At 49.2% G+C, this 24,589-nt stretch overlaps 5 protein-coding genes across 5 annotated transcripts; 2 read left to right on the top strand and 3 right to left on the bottom strand.

Annotated features, from left to right (window-relative positions):
- The first annotated feature begins 1,694 nt into the window (after window positions 1-1,694).
- Window positions 1,695-2,902, top strand: LOC144738744 (C-C chemokine receptor type 9-like). The gene is given in 3 exon segments (XM_078621732.1): window positions 1,695-1,727; window positions 1,825-2,490; window positions 2,492-2,902. Coding segments are annotated over 3 exon segments (1,110 nt in total).
- Window positions 2,903-5,103: 2,201 nt separating this feature from the next.
- Window positions 5,104-8,159, top strand: LOC144738743 (phakinin-like). The gene is given in 10 exon segments (XM_078621731.1): window positions 5,104-5,232; window positions 5,234-5,377; window positions 5,379-5,484; window positions 5,487-5,545; window positions 6,915-6,997; window positions 7,084-7,240; window positions 7,447-7,530; window positions 7,532-7,609; window positions 7,707-7,835; window positions 7,914-8,159. Coding segments are annotated over 10 exon segments (1,215 nt in total).
- Window positions 8,160-9,283: 1,124 nt separating this feature from the next.
- Window positions 9,284-13,242, bottom strand: KLHL18 (kelch like family member 18). Its single transcript, XM_078621735.1, has 9 exons — window positions 13,114-13,242; window positions 12,258-12,388; window positions 11,522-11,662; window positions 11,234-11,432; window positions 10,701-10,861; window positions 10,196-10,624; window positions 10,012-10,116; window positions 9,760-9,871; window positions 9,284-9,670 (listed from the first exon to the last, which is right to left on the bottom strand). Exons 1-9 carry the CDS (start codon window positions 13,240-13,242, stop codon window positions 9,284-9,286), a joined length of 1,794 nt encoding a protein of 597 aa, XP_078477861.1.
- Window positions 13,243-15,051: 1,809 nt separating this feature from the next.
- On the bottom strand, window positions 15,052-18,233 carry PUF60 (poly(U) binding splicing factor 60). Its single transcript, XM_078621733.1, is given in 12 exon segments — window positions 15,052-15,285; window positions 15,287-15,352; window positions 15,560-15,782; window positions 15,784-15,799; window positions 16,066-16,180; window positions 16,261-16,451; window positions 16,528-16,741; window positions 17,218-17,310; window positions 17,400-17,561; window positions 17,699-17,750; window positions 17,905-18,023; window positions 18,138-18,233. Coding segments are annotated over 12 exon segments (1,581 nt in total).
- A 2,277-nt stretch (window positions 18,234-20,510) lies between these two features.
- On the bottom strand, window positions 20,511-24,586 carry LOC144738748 (mitochondrial inner membrane m-AAA protease component AFG3L2-like; the record flags this gene model as incomplete). Its single annotated transcript, XM_078621737.1, is given in 12 exon segments — window positions 20,511-20,660; window positions 20,662-20,751; window positions 21,533-21,727; window positions 21,811-22,011; window positions 22,474-22,589; window positions 22,680-22,790; window positions 22,863-22,988; window positions 23,060-23,167; window positions 24,034-24,160; window positions 24,162-24,188; window positions 24,278-24,415; window positions 24,506-24,586. Coding segments are annotated over 12 exon segments (1,470 nt in total), but the record flags the coding sequence as incomplete, so codon positions are not given.
- Window positions 24,587-24,589: the final 3 nt, after the last annotated feature.

Genomic DNA, 24,589 nt, shown 5'->3' with positions numbered 1-24,589 from the left:
AACTTGAAAGACGTTTGGTTTGATTCATGTCCGTTCACATGAAAATTGAACTGAAATATCAGTCACTTTCCTTCATTTCAGGATGAACAAAGTCTAACTGAAGGTTCAGGTTCCAGTCCTGAGTGAAGGATGTTGTAAGTATCACATGTGCACAGAGGCAGATGTTCAGACACGTGTTTGTGTACGTGTGGAGCTCTGAACTGTGTTGACACACTGTCACGCAATGTGGCAAATTCCTGATTCAGTGGCACCAGGCACACACGCACACATTCAGTAGGACAATAACAGTTCATCGTAGAGTTCAATATTGTATTTGTGGTGCTGCAGTACACGTTGCACTGTATTATGTTTATGATGTAATTATTTACGATGATTGTGTGTGTGTGCGTGTGTGTGTGTGTGTGTGCGCGTGTGTGTGTGTGTGTGTGTGTGTGTGTGCGCGTGTCACCTTTTAAACAGGAAGTGAACAAAACAAATTGAAAACAGCACGCAATGATAAAACTGTTCCACCGCAGACACCACAGACCTCTGTACCACTACTACCGCGTTACTGCTAGCAATAGGACTGATACTGGTACTACTATCTGTTAGTACTACTACTACTACTACTACTATTATATATATTAATACTTCTACTGTTACTACCATTACAACAACTGCTACTACTACTACTACTACTGATACTGGTACTGCTGCTATTACTACAACTGAAACCACCAACAAATATCAGAATAAACAGCATAAAGAAAGTGAAGTACAAAGTAAGTAAAGCATAAAGAAGGAAAATAAAAGAAGGACTGACAGGACAAATATTTATAAAAGTAAAAGTAGTGTATCTGTGGGTAAATGAAGAGTTCCTCCTCCTCCTGCTGCTGCTGCGTCAGTCACTTCTGCTGTGTGACTTGTCAGCGTCCAGTCTGAGAGTCTGTGGTTTAACTGACAGTAAAGAAACAACTGCAGACGCGGCCGGACGTGGTGTCTGTAAGTTGTCACCTGCCTGTCTGCCTGTCCCACTTGTCCATCTGTGCCACCTGTCTCACCTGTCTCAGTGATCCACCACTCACAGGTTCGTATTATTTTATTTTATTTGTGTGTTGATGTGTGTGAGGAAAGACAAACGTCCTTGACGTCCTGTTGAGGGGATTCTTTTCATGACAGTTGGAACGGTTCATTCATCCATTCCCTCGTACACTCAGTGGAGATTGTCAGATCACAGTTTTACATTTATTTTTCACTACATAGTACTATGTACTATGTAGTATAGGCATTCAGTATCATATACTGCATATGCAGTATATGCAGTATATGATACTACGTAACAAGTAGTTCTACTTCAGGGAGCACGGGGCTGTAAAAGAGTATTCCACGTGTACATTTACTTCAGTATCAGTAAGAATTTTCCCCTGTAAGAGGAAGAAAAATGAGTAAGTACTGAGGTAAAATGTATGTATTCTAATAGTACTATTAGAATAACTAATAGTACTATTAGCACTAGTACTAGTGATAATGTGTTCTTTGATGGTGATGGTCTTTGATGATAGGGCGAAGTGGACGACAATTATTACTTCAAATACAAGAGTGTTTCCGGTGTCCAGGTTTCTGTTAAAGAAATGATGTGGTGTCATCACTGTTTGTTTGTTTGTTTGTTGTTCAGCTCGCTGGATGACGTCATCGATTCTGATCTCCTGACCTTCATGGCTGACATCATGATGAACTTCACCACTGAGGTACTCAACTCACCCACACAGATATTGATCCGTTATTATTTTCACCCTCTTGAGTCATTGATTCAACTGACTGATAATCCACCTCTCTTCCTGTCAGGTGACCAGCGGCGTCACGCCCACTGACGACTACGACTATCCTGAACTGCTGTGCGACCGGACGTCGGTGAGGGAGTTCCGTCGCCTCTACGAGCCACCGCTGTTCTGGATGATCGCCGTGGTGGGCGGAGCCGGGAACCTGGCAGTGGTCTGGATCTACCTGAACTTCCAGCGGCGGCTGAAGACCATGACGGACGTGTACCTGCTGAACCTGGCAGTGGCCGACCTGCTGTTCCTGGTCACCCTGCCTCTGTGGGCGGCGGAGGCGTCCAACGGCTGGAGCTTCGGCTCCGCCGTCTGCAAGGTCACCGCCGCTCTCTACAAGGTCAACATGTTCAGCAGCATGCTCTTGCTCACCTGCATAAGCGTCGACCGTTACATCGTCATCGTCCAGACAACGAAGGCGCGCAACTCGCAGGGGGAGCGCCGCCGCTGCAGTCGGCTGGTGTGTGTGGGGGTGTGGCTGCTGGCCCTGGTGCTCGCCATGCCCGAGCTGGTGTTCGCCACGTGTAAAGAAGGCGACAGCGGCTCACAGAACGTCTGCAGGATGGTGTTCCCGTCGCATGTGGGGACGCGCACCAAGATCCTGGTGCGGTCGCTGCAGGTGAGCATGGGCTTCTGCCTGCCCTTCCTCATCATGACCTTCTGCTACAGCTTCATCGCTGCCCACGCTGCTCAAAACACGCAACTTCCAGAAGCACAAGGCCATGCGCGTCATCCTGGCGGTGGTGGTGGTGTTCGTGGTGTCGCAGCTGCCCTACAACACCGTGCTGGTGATGGAGGCGGTGGAGGCCAGCAACGTCAGCCTGACGGACTGTGAGCAGATGAAGCACCTGGACAAGGTGGGACAGGTGCTGAAGTCTCTGGCCTACACACACGCCTGCCTCAACCCCTTCCTCTACGCCTTTGTGGGTGTGCGCTTCCGCCATGACATGCTGCAGCTGCTGCGCTGCTGCTGGCGGCGACCGGCGGCGGCGGCGCAGCAGCAGCAGCAGCACAAGTCCAACAAGGTGCCACTGAGCTCTGTGCGAGCGTCCGTGATGTCGGACTGTGACACGTCACAGGCACTCTCGCTGTAAACACAACTTCCTGTTTGTGTGGTAGCTGTGGTCGTCAAGGAGACGAAAAACGTGTTTTGTCCCTTTGAATCAGAACTTGATTTAGGAAAGTCCCCTTAAACACATTGACGTCTTTTTTTTTTTTTTTACGTCTGTGAGTTTCAACTCTGTTTTACAATTCAGATGAAGTTACGTCAGAAAAAAAACTGAGGATGTGAAATTAAATTGAAGTTCGGGGAAAATGCAACAAGGCCTTAAAATCAGTTAGAACTTTTCCTGAACGTCTTACGTACTTCTTACTCTACATTGAATGTGTCAGACTTTGACCTGTGTTTACCTCAGGTGTCCCAATGTGTGTGTGTGTGTGTGTGTGTAAGCTGCTGTGTGTCATACCAGTGAACGTGCTCACACGTGTCTGCTGCTGTTCATCTCTCTGATGATGTGCAAATGTAAACGTGTTGTTTATGTCAGTGTCAAGGCGCCACAAGGAAGTTGGATGTCACACAGTCACACGCGCTATTCACATCCTTCCTCCTCATCCTGTCACGCTCTTCTGTAAAGCAGACGACACGGATGGTTTCACAACAACAATAACATCAGTGTCCCTCTTCAAGCTGGCAGCACCTGTAGCAGCCCGAGGTAAAGTTGTCTCGTTATTCGATATTGGCTTGACGTTTGATCTCATCTATTGCCCGTTGAATACGCCCTGTTCGGTTCAATACGCAAAGGCACACAACGGTAGAACTGTATCAAGTTGGTCCAGCACAGGCTGTCTGATTAGATACAGGCAGACAACAAGCAGAGCAGAGCGTTGTTCTTGGTCCACGCTGCCTTCAGAGCCAATCAGAAGTCCCTGAATGTCCCAGGAGACAATGAGTGCTCTGCATGCAAATACTGAGAACATTTGAAGAAGTTGTCATGTACTGTCCTGCACCCGTTTTACTCCTCCTCAGCTACAATAGGTGACAGTGACTGCTCTCTATTTACATGACTTCATGCTGCAGACTCATTCACTAAATGAGGGTTTATTTTTTTTTACTGGATACCACTGTTTTCTATACATAGAGTGGTTTGACTTCACCTGTGCTTTTTAAAAAAATATTTTTACATGTAATATATTGCTTTTCTAGCATGTGTATTTTTATGTTAGGATATATATAAGAAATATAGAAGATAAATTACATAACTGTAACCGAACCGTGGGAAAAGTGTACCGTTGCATCTGGTCAACGAGGACGAGACGAAGACGAGACTCTGTCTTTAAAGACGTTTTTTATTCTCATCATTTCAATTCCAACAGGAGCCAGCAGGTGGTGACAGAGACTTCTATTAAGTCTCTTCTTAAAACATTTTTATAGACTTGCTTTTTTTGCCCAGTCACACATTTTTACTTATCTTTCTTCATTGGTTATTTTTTCTAACTTTATGCTTTTATTTGTTTTGATTTTATCACAGCACTTTTGCTCATATTTTTTTTTTCCTTTTTACTGTTCCAACGAACTTATAATTGCTATTCACTTACATCTAAAAAAATAGATTTCTGTTCTGTTCCTTCTGTCATTTCAAGCTTGTTTTTAGTGTGATACCCTCGCCCCTCCCCCACCCCGTACCACGTTTCATTATTGTTGTTTCTTGTTTTACTTACATTGTCTCAACTTTCAGTCTATCTGTGACCTGTGGACTTTATTTTGCTGCTCTGATGTAACATTTGAACAATGTTCCTTAAAATAAAGGTCTTATTATTATTCCGTCTTTTTTTTTATATTCCTGTGGACAAAACCATTCACGCTGTCCTCAGTCCCTCTGTCCTCACGTGCTGGAGTAATAATTTCTTTGTAAAGTGTTTTTGCTCCAAACAGGATTTGATCAGTAAAATGGACATCGAATGCTTCTGTGCTGCTGAAAAATGCAGGTGTCCTTCTGGATGCTGTGTGTGTGTGTGTGTGTGTGTGTGTGTGTGTGTGTGTGTGTGTGTGTGTGTGTGTGTGTGTGTGTGTGTGTGAGAGTCATGTGTTGAGAGCGTCGCGTGGGTCAGCTGACCTCGGTGCTTCACGAGTCTTCGTGTGCGCTGATGCAGCTGAAACCACTCCGTGTTTCCATGAGAACAAAGAGGCGCTCACCGAAAACAGGAGCCCAACAAAGGCGGCCATGTTTCCAGAAGCCCGTCCTCCCATAAATCCCAGTGGCGTCCTGCTCTCAGCGGTTTGTCACTGGGAGCCGTCATGCCTCTGCCCCGACGTCGCTCCTCCTTCCTGGGACAGTCCTCTGAGCGGCCGGCTGCCGGCACCTGTGGCAGGATGGGCCTGACCGGCACCACCGCCCCCCGCGGCGTCTACGTGGGCACTGCTCCCCCCAGTGGGTGGGGGCTCCAGCCTCGGGGCGCGGGTGTCCCGCAGGGCTCTGGGAATCAGCAGCGTCTTCCTGCAGGGAATGAGGAGCAGCACGGCGCCCGTGCTCCCCAGGGCCGGGGAGCGCTCAGGTCACGGTACGGCCGCGGCTGCGGGGTCTGAACAGCTGTCTGATGGAGTACAGAGACAAAGTCCGAGCGCTGGAGCAGCTCAACCAGCAGCTGGAGGAGCAGATCCGCCTCAGCCTGGACCGGAAGGCGTCAGCGCCGGGGCCTGGGGGCCGCTCAGGAGGGAGTGGGAGGACGTCTACCGGCAGGTAGGCGTGGTCTGCGCCGACCCTCGATGTGCTAGTTGACGGATCAGCAGGTGGATTCTTAGAATGTTTCTATGACAACATATCACATGACACATGACATGATGGACGCTGCTGCATCTGTCACACGTGAAACATCCAGAAAAGCCCAGCGGGATCTGCTTACAACTGAAGTTGCCACGGTAACTGCGTGAAAGGAGGAGCAGTGTTTTGTTCGTGTCCAGGAAACAAACGCGAGTGTTCCTTCACAATAAAAAACACGTGTGCTTGTAGCAGATGGATCCTTTCATTTAAAGCAGCAGTACAAACTGTTAGCATCAGCATCAGCTGGACTCTGTACAGAGACGTCACCTCTACTGACAGACCAGGACAGACCAGGACAGAGTACCTGGTCAGGAAAAACTGTTGAGGAACAAACGGTTGACAGAGAAAGTGAGGAAATATTGGTTGTATTTTGAGTTTGTTGTCAGTAAGACAACAAGAGACCCGCGTCCAGGAGACATTTTTGTTTCAGATTGGTCATCTGGATTATTCATTCATTCATTACCTCCCACTTGCTCCGGTTGTGCTGGACCTTGGACAAGTCACCAGCACATCATCTTCAGCTCTGAAGACAGACAACCCTTCACACACACACACACACACACACACACACACACACACACACACACACACACACACACACACACACACACACACACACACACACACACACACACTCACCGACAGGCCATGCAAACTGTTTTATCTTAATCTTAATATTAATGTTCCATTCATGTTATGTTTGCGTATTATTCATCTGCAGAAAACTATGAGTGAAAAATGTTTTCAGTGAGAAGTTCAGCAGAACAGTAGTTCCAGAAAAGCAGGTTTACTGACAATCCTTCTTTCTTAATCCTGAAATGAATATAAAACTGCTGATTTTTCAAATCTACATATTTCCATGTTAAGTGACCGACATCAAATCAAATGTCTTTTGTTTGAATTCAGTTGATCAGTAACTCTAAAATTAGGACGATTCTGCAGTTTTCATCATTTCAGGATGACGATTTTTTTAACTAAACCTGCAGCTCTGGTTACCAAAAGTAGCCTCCTGTCAATGTTGGTTTTATTGATTATTGATCACTGATCATCACTGATAATCCCATTCCAGAAAGAAGATGTACTGAGATTGTTCATCCTGAAAATCTGCAGTTTTCACTCAACCTGTTTTCTGGAACCAACCTCTGATCCCGTAGCATTAAAAACATCACCTGTCAAACTACAGCAGTGTGTGTGTGTGTGTGTGTGTGTGTGTGTGTGTGTGTTTGCTGCCCCCTGCTGGCTGAACCAGCTCTCACCTCTGTGTGTGTGTGTGTGTGTGTGTGTGCAGGTGAGTGAAGCGATCCTGGACAACGCTCGTCTAATGCTGCAGACAGAGAACGTTCAGGCCAACGCAGAGGACTTCAAGGACAGGTCAGAGGTCACGCACACACGTTCCACCACAAGAGGCAGACGTGCCTCGTGCAGGAGGCATCACAGTGCGGTGTGTGCGCCTGTAGGTTTGAAAACGAGCAGCCCTTCAGGAAGGCGGTGGAGGAGGAGATCAACTCCTTGTACAAAGTCATCAATGATGCCAACCTGACAAAGGCGGAGCTGGAGGAACAGATGGAGAACATGAGATCGGAGCTGCGGCACCTGGAGCAAAACCACGAGCAGGTCGCACCGCCATCACATCAGAAACACACCAGTTATCACTCATCAATGAATGTACTGGTCCATTAGTAACATCCAATCAGTATGAAACAAGTAGAGCTGGGTTTGTACCATCCGACTGTCACTTTAAATCGATGATGGTTCTTTACCTTGAACAGGTCAACGATCTGACACGTTTGGAAGTGACTGATGATGGTGTCTGCTCGCAGGACGTCCGACAGCTGTACAGTCAGATGGCCGGATGTGAGGTGGACCAGCCAGACGCTCCCATCGAAACCAGTCTGGACCACATTTCTGGCCTACATCCGGAACCACTGGGAGAAGGTGACGGAGAGGAACCGAGCCGAAACCGACAACTACCTGGAGTGCAAGGTCGTGACCTCTGACCTCTGACCGGTGACACGTACAGTCAAGTTCGTTCCAGGTTTGACTGATGTATGTATGTATGGATGTGTGTGTGTGTGTGTAGGACGCCCAGTGTGTCAACAGCCAGCTGAGTCCTGAAGAGAAACAGGTGGAGGCGCTGAAGTCCGAATGTAACGACACCGGCTGCAAGATCCAGAGTCTGCAGGCCGAGACGGAGTCCATCAGAGCACTGGTGAGATCAATACTCCGCCGATACTGGATCGATACAGCGCTGATACTGGATCAATATCTGACCTCTGGTGTCGTACAGAAACGTGGGCTGGAGAACTCTCTAGGTGACGCCCGTCACTGGCACGACATGGAGGTCCAGAATCTGGGCTCGTTGGTTTCCAAATTGGAGGCGGAGCTAACGGACGTGCGCGCCGAGATCGAGCAGCAGCGCCGCGACTACGACACGTTGCTAGGCAACAAGCAGCGTCTGGAGCAGGAAATCAGCCTGTACCACGGAATCCTGGACGGAGAGGAACGACGCTTCCAGCCGTCGGAGCTGCAGTGAGCTGCCGTATTTCTGTCGTACCAGAGAGCGATGGCGCGTACAAACTCTGGACCGCTGCTTCATCAAACTGTCAATGGCTTTTCCAGGAGTTCTGGTCCACAGGCTGACCTGGAAGGAGCTCCAGCCCCACCAGAGTCCAAAACCGACACTGCAGAACCTCCAGGACAGTGAAGGAGGAGGTGGAGGACCTGGAGGAGCATCTGGAGGACCTGGAGGAAGTCTCCTACCTGCTTATGTTTTCAGGGTTGAACCTGCAGCAGAAAGTCCTGAGAATGAGTCAAACTGTAAAACTGGGACCAGTAACAGACAGGTGTGTTTTTCAGAAGTGGATTGAGGCGTCTGTGGCTTGATGATGTCATCACAGCCGATGACATCACAGATGTTACATTGATCCCGAATCAAACAATAAAACCATTTTCAGCAGTTTGATCATTTCCGTGTGTTTCCTGTGAGATAGTAGGTAGGTAGTAGTAGGTCAAAGTGATATTACTGTCCCACAGAACACGTTACTGTCCTTCAGGACATGTCACCGTCCTCCTACGGGACACATTACTGAGTGTTACGGGTCTCCCAGAAGCAACAACAGAGTCCAGTCAAATTTCCTGCTCGTCTGTTTATTCCGTCTTCACGTAGTCTCAGAACTTGTCGACAAATAAACAAACGAACAAAATAAACCTATGTTGAATTCGTCAGATAAAATCTGTTCGTTCACACATTCAGTCAAACTCGATTTCATGACTCGGATTTTCACGGAGGCTGCAACACGTCACCACAGTAACTCCTGCTGGTCACAAGCTCACGTGCTAACAGACAGTATGTACGGCCCCTGGAGGACAGGCCAGGACACAGAGGGACGGACACAGTCTTTTCTGTCCGTCCATCCAGCAGCAGCTTGTTGTGTTATTCAATTAGAAATCAATAACATCAATCAGTCGACACACTTGCTAATAGCCCAACGCTAGCAGTTAGCCGCTGGAAGCTAACTCTACAGTTTTTACCCATAAGCCCTCAGCCACGGCGTGTGATGCAAGTGTTCAGCCCAGGCTTGCAGCACCAGAGGAGGCGTGGCCTCCTCGCCCTGCAGCATGTCATTGAGGTGGATCCTGTGGCTCTGAGTGGTGGCTTTAGGCCGGCTGCAGGGGGATGCAGCCCACGCCCACCCCGCCCTCGTGACACGCCATAGGTGCCCTGAACGTCCAGCGGCAGGTGTCCGGGTTGTACATTTCCACAGAGCAGAGGTTGGACTGTCCATCGTACCCGCCGACGGCGTACAGGTGGCCTGACGTGGCCACGAGTGACACTCTGCTTCTCCGTGTGTTCATGGCCACCAGGTGGCTCCACTGTCCCGATGCAGAGCTGAAAACCTCGGCTCCACTGAGGAAGCCCGAGCCGTCGTACCCGCCCACCACATACATGTGACTGCCTAACCCCGCCGCGCCATGGCGACACCGCTTGTTCATCATTGATGCCGCCCCATGCCAGCGGTTGGTGTGGTGGTTGTAGTACTCCAGCTGCAGGGCACACGCACAGACACAGGTGAGAGTGACGACAGGTGTGACTGCAGGTTAACGACCAGTACTGATCCGATTCTCTCACTGACCGTATTAAAGATCTGTAAACCGTCGTGGCCGCCGGAGACAAAGATGCGTCCGTCAAACACTGTCACTCCTGCCGCGCTGCGACTCGCACTCATCTCGGCCACCACCGTCCACCTGTCCAGTCACACAACAATCGGATTGGTGGAGTAGTGACAGGCAAACAAAAGGTTTTGGGTGATGCTAACTCAGCTCATAGCGTTAGCATCACAGGAACGCGCCATTGGCCTGAGCTGCACCTGTACCACTGCACTCACCTGTCAGTGTCTGGAGAGTAGCGCTCCACTGAGTTCAGAGATGATTTTCCGTCATAGCCTCCGCATACGTAAATGTGTCCGTCAATCACCACCGTTCCCATGGCGCTGAGGAGGAGAACCTTCCGTCTGTCAGTGTCAATCAATCAATCAGTCTTTTGACCAGTGTGTGGTTCGGTGTAGTGACCTGCGCTGGCTGTTCATGCTCGATACTTGAGTCCAGCTGTCTGTCTCCGGGTTGTAGACCTCCACTGTGTTGAGCCGTGATTGGCCGTCATATCCTCCAATGGCGTACAGCAGCCCATTAACCACAGCCACGCCCACTCTGCTACGAGCCGTCCTCATTGGTTGGCAGCGTTCCCAGAAGTTCCCAATTGGATCAAACACTTCGACCACATTTAAAGAATCACCTGGACAAACATGAGAGGCAGCATGCTGGAGAATCACTGCTGCACAGGTGAGCAGGCAGACAGGTGTACCTGAACTGTTGAGCCCCCCCACAGCGTAGATGAGCCCGGTGATGGACGTGCAGCACCTCTGTCGGGTCTTGAACGTCGGCAGGTGAGGACGTCGCTCGAGCATCAGATGAAAATCTTTGGCCTCGTCCACCAGATCTCTGCAGCACAGTTCCACCCTCGTCACATGACGACTCCTGACACGTCACCGCCCCGCCCTCTTCTCACCTGTCTCACCTGCATTTATGGCAGCAGCGGACCAGCTCGTCCTGCTGGACGCGGTCCGACAGGAACTGAGGCCGACACAGAGGAAGTCTGATCTTTGACAGGAGCTCCGGCAGCAGAGACTCACGTCTGTCTCGGTCGTGGTAAACCCAGGTGAGCACTGCCTCAAACACCTGCACAGGTGAGACACAATTCCTGAATCGCTAGCGATACAGTCACGCGAGCATACTTCTGAGCACCGTAGTTACCAGAGTATTTGTGCAAACGTCGAACGGTTCCTGAAAGCTGAGAAGTTGCACTCGGTTCCCCCACCTACCTACTTCACATCCAACCTGCTGTCATTACGGTAATAACTCGCTAGCTTCCGACAACAGAGAGGATGGAATTACTGTAATGACGGTAACATCTGTAACATGGCTGTTCTCAACTTTCAGGAATCGATCAATGTTTTCTCCGTATGCTAGCGCGAATGTAGCGCTGGGGATTCCGTCGGTGTTAAAGGAGTGCAGGTGACACACAGGTGTGCTCCAGGTACGCTGTCCCACCTGTTCCTCGGCTTTGACGTTGAGCTCGTCGCAGCCGACCAGTTCCAGCACCTCCTCCGTCCTCAGGCCCAGGAACTCCTCGGACAAGGAAACGTCCACAAAGTGCTGATGCAGGAAGCTGTTGGCCGAGTCGTAGAGTGTCGTGCACATCATGGTCTCTGCAAACTGCCGCACCCCCAGACAGTTCTTGGGGTGTAACCTGCACATCCCACACACACCTGGTCACCTTCTGTGTGACTCCTCTCTGAGACCTTCACACAGGTGAAGGACGCTCAGAGGGACACTCACCTCTCCTGCAGGAAGGAGCAGCAGGCGTCTTTGACGTTCTGCAGCTGCAGGAAGCTCGAGCCAATCAGAAGAGACTGTACGTTCTGTTGGTCGATGGCAACATGGCCGCTGTACGCAAAGTTGATCAGAGCCTCCAGAGCGCTGTGGAGACAAAGACAGGTCAGCGCTGTCTGTGGACACCTGGGCTGGACCGGGACAGGTAAGTGGACACATGGGGTCTCATTTATAACACGTATGCCTAAAACACAGAGACACACACAGACACACACACACACGGCAACTGAACACTCTGATCCTTGATCAGAACAAACAGCTGCAAAGAACATGTTCACCTGTCAACAGTCAGACTGGATGTCAGCAGGGAGAGTCCACTGATTGAAGCAGTGACGCTGTTAACATCTGTCTGATGTTGTAACATGGTAATACCACCGTAACTAGTGTGTAACACTGTTCACGTCATTCATTAATGTCCACCACGTTGACTATATATGGTCGACGTGGGCGTGTCCGGGGCGGAACAGAGGTGGGAATCCGTGAGTTCCAGCTGGTGAGTGAGTTATGAAGGGAACATTGCTTACAGGTGTGTGTGCACACGGTTTATGAATCAGAACATTAACTTGGAGTTACGTACGAAGTGTACGTACATACACTTCTAGTAACGTTTATACGCACAGTTTTGTAAATGAGACCCCTGAGCTGGTGTGGGCCAGGTGAGGCACCTGGAGCAGGTACTTACCTGGGGTCCATCCCCTGCATCAGGATTTCGTCTTGTTTACATTCCACCATGTCGTTGGTGAACATGGCGTGAAAGTATGGGATGGACGCCGCCAGCACAATCCGGTGAGCGCTGAACTTGTGGTCTCCGATCTGCAGACAGAACGGACAGATCTCATCATCTTAAAAATCTTTGAAGGACACAGGTGAAACTCCACACCACCCTGTCCCAGCAGATTCCCACCCGTCTGGCGGCAGGTGCACATGACTGAATGAATGAATGAACACTCACACAGCTGGTGTGCAACGTGAACAATCGAACAAGGTGGCACAGATAATCAATATTTCTGACTGGAAGTATCTGCTCACCTGTGCCTGTGAGGCAGGTGAACTACAACTGGATCAGCTCAGGTTGTCACATCACTGTGGAAGTGATCAGCTGACCTGCAGCTCAGGTTCGGTTCCGAACAGAAGTTTATCTATTTGTCACGTGTACTTGTAGAAGTACAGTTCAGGTATTGAGCAACAGCAGAGGAGACAACAAACACCAGACAGCGTCACTTCGAGAGGAGACAGGTGCTCACACCTGCGGGCACACGGACGTTCATACACACCGAAAACTAGCCGCAACACTTCCGGAACAAACCTGCCGCCAAGGAGCCTCGCGGACAGGCGGCTTACAGAGAGACATAGGTCGTCACACCCTCAACGTGCGCCTCTGACGTCACGCGACTGTCTGATTAATAGTTAATAATAATCCGGTGTTAGCATGCAGCTAACTCTATTAGCTTGAGAAAATAATCCGCTGTTAGCGCTGCTAGCTCGGTGGTCCCAACTAGCTTGCGGCTAACTTTAGCCTCTGGCGTCGTTGGTTTTACCTTAAGCGTGACGTCACAGAGTTTCCCCTGACGTCGGATCTCTTCCATGACGACATAGCCTCGCGCCGGCTGGTCGTGAACTGAGAAATGAACTAAATCCTCGAGCTCTTCGCACAGGACGTCTCCCATCGTCGACAGGAGCGGCGGAGCAGAGCGGACTGAGCCGTGCGAGCCGCCGTACACCTGACACAGCGTCAAGTTGCCCGGAGGCACAACGCCACTTCCGGCGGCCTCCTTCAGTGTAAGAGACGGAGTTCCGTGACTGCACCGCGGACAGAAGTGTACAATTAAATTGGTAGCTAATTAAACATGACAAGAAAAGAAAGGAGACGTCTTTCGTAGTGTGTGTAGCATATTTGCTTATAATAGGTATGGTTCTTTTGTAAATATTGCATGTTGTTTGTCTTTTGTAGTTTTTTCTTGTATTTTATCTTTTTTATATTAACATATATATATATGTATACTTGACCAAAGGTCACACACAGTGTTATTGCACTTCTGCATAATGACAATGAAAAAGACCTGCTTCTGATTAATTTGTGAACAATTTTATCTCCCCATGTCCAACCTGTCAGAACTCAACAATAAGGCCATTAAACGTATCACATCAGCAAAATACCTCACTCACCACACTGCCCAGATGTAGGACACTCAAACGCAGAAAGGAACGGAAAAGGCACTGATGTGCTTGAACAGCAGGCCTGGCTCAAGTGGACGGTTGTGTGTTTTCAGGTTCCTGGCTGTACTGATGTGATGAGTGTTCTTAGTGTAGTGTTGGTGATGCTGTGTTGGTTGTGTCTGATGTTGTCCATCATGCTGTACTCTTTTTTGTAAGTGTATGCTGACACTGGGCTGTGAAAACAAATTTCCCTCTGGGACAATAATGCATAATCTATGACAAATCTAATTTTGTAATGTACACTATTATAGATTTGGTTATGAGTTATGAGTCAGATTAAGCCAGTTTCCTGTCAACAAAACAAAGAAAAAACATGAACGTATTTAAAGCCTTTTTTTTATTACAAAACAAATAAATCAGTGTAAAAAACCTGAAGAACCCCTGGACACATCGTTCCAGCAGCAGCTACAAGCTGCAGATCAGCAGTCCTGTTACTATGACAACACCCGCTTCAATCAGACTGTGACATGAAAACATGGACGGAGACAGTCAACACAGTGTTTAAGGACAGTCAGGACAACAAAACAAAAAACAGTTAAGTAACCTTACGACGACCTTCAGTAGCTCACGTGATGTGCAAAGAAATCCAGTTCCACATCTGCTTTTTACAGATGTCAACATCTGTACCTTGCTGAAGTCGCTAACACGAGTAAACACCAGAGCTATCTGAGTTAATAACTCATTAATAACTCGTTAACAACAATAAGCTTGACAAACAGGAAGGACGCAATAGAAGTCAATGACAAACAAGAAGTTTGTGTTCAAAGCGTTCAAAGCGCCAGTCACATGAGAGGCCCCGCCCCCTCGCTAAGACAACACGCCAGGCAGATTGTAGATGGAGACTCAGAAGAACAAGTGACAGTGTGACCACACAGAACCCTCAGTGTTCTAGTGGAGACCATTCTGGACACGTAGAACCACAAAGTTCTCCTGGAGAACGTTCTGGAAACACAGAACCCTTGATGTTCGTCTGGAGAACGTTCTGAACATGTAGAGCCTTTGATGTCCTCCGGGAGAACATGATCAGAACGCGTGATCCTGATCAATTGACTTGAGTCGATCGATGTGATCTGGATCTCCGATGTGATCCATCGGGCAGGAGAGCCGACAGAACTCCTGGATGAAAGAAAAAACTTTGATCCTACTCAAAACAAAGATGGCCCCCTGCCAGCATGTGATTGCCCTGCTCACCAGGTCTGTTCGTCTGTGTGTCGAGTGACTCGAACCCTGATCAAGTCTCGGTCATGAAGTGTGCGACTCTACGCTGACAAGTCGCTGCTCTCAAAGCGTTCCTGGTCATAGGCCTCTGCTGACACTTTGCGACCTCCGAACCAGCGCTGGTCGAGTGCCTGGATGGCTCGAGTCATCTCCGCCACCTGGGAAAACTCGACAAAGATCTTGACGATGACGTCGGCGTCGTCCTCGTCGCCCTGGCGCTCCTGGTAGATGATGACTCGCCTCACTTGGCCGTACTTGCCACATTCCTCCGTCACCCTCGTCTTCCAGGTCGTCGTCGATGTTGTCAGGGCCGACCATGTTCCTCAGGACCATGACGGTGGACTGACGGAACAGGACACGCTGACATGTTAAGCAACCCCGAGTCACCAAGTCATCAGGCACATAAAGTCACTAGTCACATCAAGTCACTCGTCCTCAGTTACATCAGGTTCTCAGTAAACGTCCCCAGTCTTAAGAAGGACTCGTGTTTCTCCTGTACTTTGAAGCCAAACGATCTCACATCCTGAAGAACACCTAAACCCGTCGTACCTCCCGCTTGCGCAGCAACTTCCTCATCACCATGTGTCGGCTGCTGCCGCTGATGCTCATGTCCTCGTCGAGCAGCTCCACGTCGCCGCCCTGCTGGGATTCGTCGTCGTCATCATCCTCCTCCTCTTTCTCCCTCCTCTGTGCTTCACCGCCAAAAGAGGCCGCTGGCGCTGAGAGCGTAGCCAGCACCGGGTTCACCAGACCCACCTGAGGTAAGCCAGGTCCGTGCCGGGGTAACGCCTGACACAGACAGGAAGCAGGAAGGACAGGTCAAAGTGGAACAGTGACCTGGCTGCGGGGTCGTGTCCATATGACCGGGACCACGGTTTGTGGTCTGATCAACTAACTCAAACAAATCATGGGGTCGAATGTCAGACAGAACTTTGATCCTACTCAAAATAATATTGTGTCGCTTTCACAAAGGCATTCATACGTTCACACACTTCTGTCCACTCTACTGTTCGTGATGAACTACAGACGGAGGGGCGGGGCTGTGGCTGTCCCACCTGTGATGACACCTGGCGCCTGAGCAGCCATGACGGCTTGAGGAAGTCCGCTCAGCTGCTGAGAGAGAAGCGCTGGTCCGGTCAGTGCTCCGAATACCGACGCACCCACCGCCTCCTGAACACAACACAGGATGACAACTACACAATTCTGACCGAGGCAGGAAGGCACAACCACCACATGCAGTACTTCAGTACCTGGGCGGTGATCTTGGCAGAGGCGGCAGCGGCGGCCACGGCGGCGGCAGCAGGGAGGCACCCAGGGGCCGTGGGCGTGAGTAGAGGGATGGGCGGAGTCACAGCCTTTCCCACCCGCAGGTACTGACCCCCGAGGTCAAAAAGGTTCATGGAAGCAACGGCATCCAGAGCTGACTGAGGCTTATCGTACTCTAGAGAGCGACATGTACACATCAGACACATATATACAGACACACACACACAGGCCATCTACACCTCTCCACCCACCGATGAAGCCGTAGCCCTTGTGGCGTCCCGTGGTTGGTTCTCGGAGCAGCATGCAGCTCTTGATGCGGCCAAACGCCTCAAAAACGCTCCTGATGTCATCATCCGACAGGTCGGGGTGCACCGACGCTATGTAGATCCTGTTGAAGGCTCGAGCTTCTTCTGCCAACTGGTCAATGATTGGCTGAGCCTGGCCAATGTTACTGGGCCTCCCCACCTGAAACAGTGTGTGTGTGTGTGTGTAATGGGGGGGGTTCACTATCAGCTGCTGGACGTCTGTGCTTATATCTATGGATTAATTATCTGTATCTGGTGCTGTGGGTGGGGCTCTAAAGGTCAAATTAAGCCAATGTCCGCACAGAGACGAGTGATTGTCATTTAAAAACGTTTCCCGTAAAATACGGAATTGTGTGCGTCCACACAAACCATTGCAACACTGTAGTATATCCTCCAGGCCAGTGAGTGGCACTGTAACGCTGCCACATAAATACACCACAAACAGCAAAGAAGACATGGAGCATGTGATGGAAACAGGCACAGGAAGAAGAAGATGGTGGAGAATCACCCACACCCAAACAATGAAACAATTTAGAGGATTCACCTGAACTCGTCTCTGTGTGGTCGTGGTCTAAAGGTCAAAGTTCAACTTTCATGACCATCAATATAGGTGAAGTGGAAACACTCCAGACTCACCTTGATGTTTCTGCCCCCGAGGACGACTGAGTTCATCTGTTCCAGAGCCAGCTGAGCTGCTTCAGGCATCTCGTACTCAACGAAGGCGAAACCCTGCAGAGGCAGTCGCAGCATTTTAACATGGTCTGGGAAAGAGACATTCCCTCTTCTTGGCGTCCAATCAACAGATCTTGACCTCCGACCTTGTGCTTCATGGTGACAGAATCCCAGGACATGTCAATGCTTTTGATTGGTCCAAAGGGAATGAAGGCCTGTCGGATGGTGTCCTCTCCCAGCTCGTAGTAGATGGAGCCGACATAGACACGGCACATGATGGCGAGCGCTCGCTGCCGCTGAGCTGCCACCTGAACAGGAGGCAGGAAATGATGGTCAGAGGTCCAAGCAGATGGTCAGAAACCAAACATCTAAATATGAATAAAAACGTACACTAAACACAGAGATTGTCTGAGAAAACCAGTGGTTTCTGCACCTGAACACTTACCGACTGCAGAGGAGACAGGGCGTCTCCTAAACCCATGGAAAGACGCAGCCATCTGAGACACGAGACACATGAGTGAGTTCAGGTGAGTGTGTGTACAGGTGAGTGAGTGAGTGAATGAGTGTGTGTGTACAGGTGAGGGTTACCTGTCTACAGTTGAGTGTGTTTACAGGTGTGTATTACCTGTGTAAAGGTGAATGTTTGTTTACAGGTCTGTTGCCCATGTGTACAGGTGAGTTACCTGCAGGCTGGTGAGCTGCTGCTGCTGAGCCAGCGTCTGTTTCACCAGCACACTCCTGATGCTCTGCTCCATGGCGTATTTCTTTGCCTGAAAGGGGAAAAAACACCCCTCAGCTCAGTGCAAACACTCAGGTGTGTGTTGTTTCATCACTTCCTGTGAGTTCCAGTGGCTGAAAGTCAACAGGCAGATGAGCGCACATACCTAGTGGGTGTATTACCTTCTGCAGAGCGCCTCCTGCTGGTTGGGGGTGAGCAGAGGAAGACCCAGCTTTGTGGTGATGCCCTGTCCGTTCTCCATGATGACAGTCGGCCCTCCCTGTTGGCACCACCCACAGGTGAGCAACACAACAGGTCCATCCTCAAGCTTCCCAGCTCCTGGCTGTAACACTCTGTTACAGCCTGTTACTGGTTGTAATGGTTTGTTAGTCATATATAACAGTATCTCATTGGTATTGGTTATGTCCATTACTGCTTGTAGCAGTGTGTTACTGGTTATCACTGCCTGTAACTGTATGTTTCAGACTATAACTGTTTGTAACTGTATGTTGCACGGTATAACTGTATTATATGTTGTGGGTCGTAACCAGGAATACCTGTCATTTATGGGTAGTAACTGCCTGTATCTGTATGTTACTGGTAGTAAGTGGGTATAACTGGTTATAGTTTCCACTGCATCTAATGACACCTGACTTCTGATGCCTGGATGGTAAAACTTTTATGAACCAAGGAATGCAGATGTGGAAGAAAAACATCTGGTCTCACTCACTAGTCTGACAAGTGTTTCTATGAAGCTCATCAATCAAGTGGTTCATTTCTTTTACTTTTACTCAATTGAAAACAAATATATCATCAATGTGTTCTCAACTAATCAATGAACTTCCATTGACGTCCACTTGGCGCGTTCCTCGGTCTCTTCACGGGTCCCATCGGTCTGTTCGAACTGTGCAAAGAAACTCGCTCGTTTTCGTTTTAGGTTACAAACACGTTGTTGTTTTAATATTTCCACTGTCATTACATTCATTACACCCGGTTACATGACTGGAGGAATGGTACAGATCGTGAATATCAGATCTATCTGGCTCGTTAAATTACGTTTGTCCACCGATGGAGCATCAATTCTTCCGGTGATTCCGGGAGAGAACCTGAACGTCAGCTAGCTTAGCTGCGGCTAACAGCACCTGCCTGTCAGCCGACCTGCCCGCTCTCCTGCTGGGACACACATCATTCACATTGGATCGGTTCTGGAGCTTCTTTCTTGGACTGTTTGTGGTCTCATGTTCGCACCGGACTCAACTGCGTCCGTAGCTGTCATCGGTAGCATTAGCTTAGCATGTCTCCATCAGAGCAGCGTTCTACATACAATCAATTTCATGTTCCTACCGCGGACAGCGCCGCCGCCATACAGCTGCTTCCGGCTGCCTGGGCTCGGTTCGGTGTGTTCGGTTCCACCCAGCCGGCCGTTCCACTGTTAATGTCTCAAAAAGTGTGGAATAGCGAGAACTGGTGAATTGATACGTCCCTTCCACTGTCCACGATTTCACAACAAAAGCCGTTCATAACATCATTATCAGGCAGTCATATCTGCACATATTTGACTGATAATAACTAATATTTATTTCTGGTCTATTTAAAGATTCGCCTTTGTTGAATAACTGCATGTGGACTGGGTTAGTTATTAGAATTAATCCCAATAGTGTGTTCTATTGACTTAACAACGCCTGTCATTTGTTAATTATTCTTGCCTACATTTGTTTGTGCAGTGAGATAAAATGTGGAATATCCTCATGTGAAGGGACAAACCACGAAGGTCCAGCTGTCCTGTAAATGTAAAACAAACCATTTTAACTTTTAAATACACAGTGTAATAACAATATAACAGCAACAGATTCTCAAAGAGGAACCAGAATTGGCAGATATCATTCATGTGATTAGCTTTAGCGTGGTGCTAAATGAGCCAACAAACATTAAACATTAAACCAAGTCTGAATGTTTTTCAAAGAGCTGCACAGGTTCTGCTTCTGTTCATTCTGTCCATAACTGCTGGATCTCCGTTCTGCTGGAGACAAGGAATCCAAATATGGAACCTCGAGTTCTGGAGACAAGGAATCCAAATATGGAACCTCAGAGGAGAACTCGACACATTAAGTTTTTAGCTCTGGAACGTCTGCACGTTCAACTCAAAGCTGCTCCATAAATATTTCGGTTCAAGATGTTGAAGACATTTCAAAGAGTTCTTGCATGAAGACTTTTTGTTTGACAGCAGAACTACAGGTTGTATGTTAGAGGTCTGTAAGAAGCACGGCTGTGTGCACAGAGATCAATTCATGAGTTCATGTGTTCATTTAAAGGTTGAACCACAAACCCATGAGTCTTAACATTCTGCAAACCAACAGTTTGAGTTGTAGAACAATCTGTGAAGGTTCTGTTGAAAAAATGATCCAGAGCTGGAAGGTTCAGATATTGGAGACGTTCTTCTTCTTCCAGTCAGTTTGACTGGAAGAAGAAGAAGAGCAGGTGGCAGAACGTCTGAGAACTTCATGAAGAAGCTGATGCAGAATGTCTGGATGTTTTGGTTCTAGAAGGGCATTCCTCCAGAGATCTGCCGGGCCACCTGCTCGTCCTGGCTCATCTCCTTCCCCTTCCTCTCCTGGTTCCAGTCCTTCAGGCCTTCAGGTAGTGTGGTGTCCTCATCCTCTCCTCCTGTTCCCTCAACAATCTCCTCATTACGTGGACTTCTCCGTGAACGGACGTTTGCCCAGCAGCTCCACCATGTCGTCTTTATCCAGAACCTCCTTCTCTAGTAGCCGCAGCGCCACCTGTAGAACATCGCAGGAACTTACTGACACAGCCGAACCAAAAGATGTTGAAAAGATTTTTCCACTTGTTGAATGAATAAAAAATACATTACAATGAATTATGAGTTCAGAATGTTCATCTGCTCAACACAAAGACTTTGTGTCATTGTGCTTGTCAAGTGACAGACAACAGGAACATGAGGGTCAGAGGTCGTATGGGTGAATACAGGAACCTTCATTTTTCTGCTAGTTACTTGAAAAACCTTCACGTATGTCACCAACAGCTTTTATCCATGTGTGACTGCCATTTTTTCCCAGCTGTTGTTCTTTTGGTTGTTTTACCCACAATGTTCTGGGTTGTAGTCTTCTTCCTTTTGCTTCACGTGAATTGAGCAGAGAACGATGCTTTTAGGATCTGCACCAGAGTTCCACAGATTCACACGTCCACAACTAACCGACGTTCCGAGCAGTGGAACTCGAGTTGGATTCAGTACCCAAAAATCTGGTGGGAATGCACCTGACAGAACCTTGATTTCCCTGTGATGAGGAGCTGTACAGTTGTCAAAATGAGGCGATGGAGGCTCAGATTTACATGTGCTGTTCCTAGTGTTCTGGTCTTTGTCCTTCAAGAACTGGACAAACTGATTCCAGGTGTTGATGAGCAGTCCAACATTCCCTGAACTGGGTTGAGATAAGCAATTGTGAAGCTCCTAAGGTGTGAAACCTGAAACCTGACTGTCCTGTGAGAACACAGAACATCCTCCCCCATTGATGGCACGTCTGCGTGCTGCAACTTACGTACCTTCTCCACCTCAGCCTTCTTGTCGCTCAGCAGACGGTGTGTCCGCTGGTACGCCTCGCTGATGAGGGTCCGGACCTCTGTGTCGATGAGACGAGCCGTGGCCTCGCTGTATGGCTTCTCCAGAACCATCTCGCCCTGCCGCGGCAGGTCGAAGGACACCTGACCCACCTTCGGGTTCATCCCAAACTGGACTATCTGCAGCGGGACAGACACCAACGCTTTCATCATCATGACACCGCAACAAAGACTGAGTCAGTGACGCCGCGGTGACCTCTGACCTGTGCATAGGCACTCTGGGTGACCTTGCGGAGGTCGTCCTGCGCTCCAGTGGTGATCCTGCTGAAGAAGATCTCCTCGGACACGCGCCCTCCCAGAGTCATACACATGCGGTCCAGCAGCTGCTCTTTGGTGTACAGGTACTGCTCTTTGGGCAGGTACTGTGCGTAGCCCAGACCCTTCCCCCGAGGGATGATGGACACCTGCACAGACCAACCAGCATAAGACATGCAAAGCATCGTGGGAGCTGCCGTTTACAGGGTCCTCTGCTGCTGTTTCTACAGAACTTCCTGAGGTCCCAGTGAAAGTGGACGTCAGCATTCCACAAACGCGGAGAAGACGTAGAGGAGCTGGAAGTGACCCTTTGAATGTGAATTACCAAAAGAAAAGTGTTGGTTTGTTCAGGCTCCAACGCATGAAGATGAACAAGGTGTTTGACTTCAGACTGATAACTGAGTACAAAGTCAACTGCTGAGCTCCGCCCCATCTGTCCTCTGTCTCCACACCCTCCCATAAGGACCCACACTGTCCTCTGACTTGTGCTACACCACATAACATTCACTGATGTTCCATGGGTCATGGACAGACTGAAGGAGACGAGAAAGTTCAAGTGCTGATCCTGTGATCAAATATTGGAATCTTTCACTTGATGTTTTTCCTCTGACCTTGAGCAGAGGGTCGGCGTGCTCCAGGAACCAACCGGCGACAGCGTGACCAGCTTCATGATACGCCACTGTCTTCTTCTCCTCCGGCTGCAGGACCTGAGTTTTCTTCTCCAGCCCTGCAGCACCGACAGGTTGGAACATCTGAGCTCACCACAGCTGGTGCAACGTGTCTGATGGAATGGAGTGTTTCTGTCGGTGGCTGTTACCTCCGATCACTCTCTCCACAGCTTGTTCAAAGTGCTTCTGGTTGATGGCGTCGGACAGGTGGCGAGCAGCGATCAGAGCCGCCTCGTTACAAACGTTTGCTATGTCAGCACCTTAACACAGAAACAAAAAACAAGCATCCAACTGAAATGAAGACACTGACAAATGAAAAAAACAATCTTTACCTGAGAAACCAGGTGTGAGAGCTGCCATCTTCCTGGCCAGAGAGTCTTTGTCTGTGTCAGCGTCCAGCTTCAGAGGACGCAGGTGAACTTTGAAGATGGACACTCGTCCTTTGATGTCAGGAGGGCCTGGAATGGCATAAACTTCTTCTGAACATCTGACCTGCATTGATCAGAGGCGTTCGCTACTGAGTCCTCACCGATGTAAATCTGTCTGTCGAAGCGTCCGGGCCTCATCAGCGCCGGGTCCAGGATGTCCGGTCTGTTCGTTCCTGCTAGAACCACGACATTGGTCGCTGTGTTGAACCCTGATGACACAGAGGACAGCAGCATGTCACCTTCATGAGCGATCTCACTAAAAGGCCCTTACTCGGTGTACTCCGCAGAGCAGGTCATTAGGACACATGACAGAAAAACGTAAACAACGCGTGAGGATTCGGAATTTTCACACTAAACAACTATGCAGCAGTGTAGTCCGTTCACAGTACACTGAGTCTGTGAGCACAACGAGACTCACAAAATCTTCATTTTCTGTGAACTGGTCCTTTAATCATATTACACACTAGCAGAAACACAATGTAAGTTCAAAGCCAAACAATTGTCGTTCACGCACCCTCGCAGGCTTACAGGTCATCAGGGAGGCGGGACAAGACGCTGTCAGTCTTTTGAGTCTACTGAAGCATGTGGCGCTGCCGGTCTTGTGAGAAGGTGTTTGAGGTTTGTTGGCGGCGCTTTGGCTGTGGACGGAAGTCTCCAGTCTTTATTTTAACCAGAAGTAACATGAGGGACACGTGTGGACGGACACATGTCCTCTGTGAGGTCAATGTGCTCAGAACGTCTTCACTGTTACGCAGGGTGTCAGGACCAGGACAGGATGAACTGTCTGTCCTCCAGGGACAGTCTTAGGGACAAATGTGACAACAGCATACCTTGTTGCCATGGTTACACATAGGAATCACAGCGTTCTGTAATCCTATTGGTCGATGGAAGGGATCAAGTCATAGATGTCTGGGCAGGAAAATGATTTTTCTTACTTTAGTTGGAACAACGTGCCCAGCACAGTTTGAGTGGGTGGGGCTTATCTCATCCTTCTTGCTAACAGTTAGCAGCGTCATAAGGGAAATAAAGAAAGGTTAAAGGGGGGGCGTGTCTTTTCCCGTTCTCAGTCACCCACCATCCATCTCCACCAGCAGCTGGTTCAGCGTGTTCTCCTGCTCGCTCTGTCCTCCAAAGTTTCCTCGCCCTCGCTTCCTCCCCACAGCGTCGATCTCGTCAATGAAGAGGATGCAGGGAGCGTTTTTTCCTCGCCATGACGAATAGATCTCTGACCTGCACAGGAAGTGTCATCACTTCTTACGGGACGGAACAGCGTCACACAGACCCAGCATCACCAAGAGAACATGTCCAGTGTTCCTCACCCTGGCAGGACCGACGCCAACAAACATCTCCAGGAACTCTGAGCCATTGACAGTGATGAACGGCACATTGGCCTCACCAGCGGTCGCCTTGGCCAGAAGAGTCTTTCCTGTTCCTGGAGGCCCCGTCAAGATGGCTCCCTGCAGACCACATAAACAATCATTACCATCCTGCCCTCACCTGAAGGTTCTCCTCCACCCCTCTCCTGAAGGATCTCCTCATGCGCTCACCTTGGGGATCTTGGCTCCAAGGTCCTGGTACTGTTTGGGGTTCTTCAGGAAGTTGACAAACTCCATGATCTCCAGCTTGGCCTC

The sequence above is a fragment of the Lampetra planeri genome, unplaced genomic scaffold (genome assembly GCF_965212315.1).
Source record: "Lampetra planeri unplaced genomic scaffold, kcLamPlan1.2.h2 scaffold_1147, whole genome shotgun sequence".
Taxonomy (NCBI): Eukaryota; Metazoa; Chordata; class Hyperoartia; order Petromyzontiformes; family Petromyzontidae; genus Lampetra; species Lampetra planeri.
Note: the sequence above shows the minus strand (reverse complement) of the source record. Positions and strands in the feature narration are given on the sequence as shown.

Bases quoted from the DNA above. Each gene is read 5' to 3' on its own strand.
- KLHL18 (XM_078621735.1), bottom strand. From the start codon at position 13,242: ATGGGAGACGTCCTGTGCGAAGAGCTCGAGGATTTAGTTCATTTCTCA. The intron at 12,389-13,113 runs GTAAAACCAACG...TTCTGTCTGCAG, and splicing joins TCTGTGACGTCACGCTTAAG to ATCGGAGACCACAAGTTCAG. The intron at 10,862-11,233 runs GTGGGACAGCGT...TCACCTGTGCAG, and splicing joins ACGTCAAAGCCGAGGAACAG to GTGTTTGAGGCAGTGCTCAC.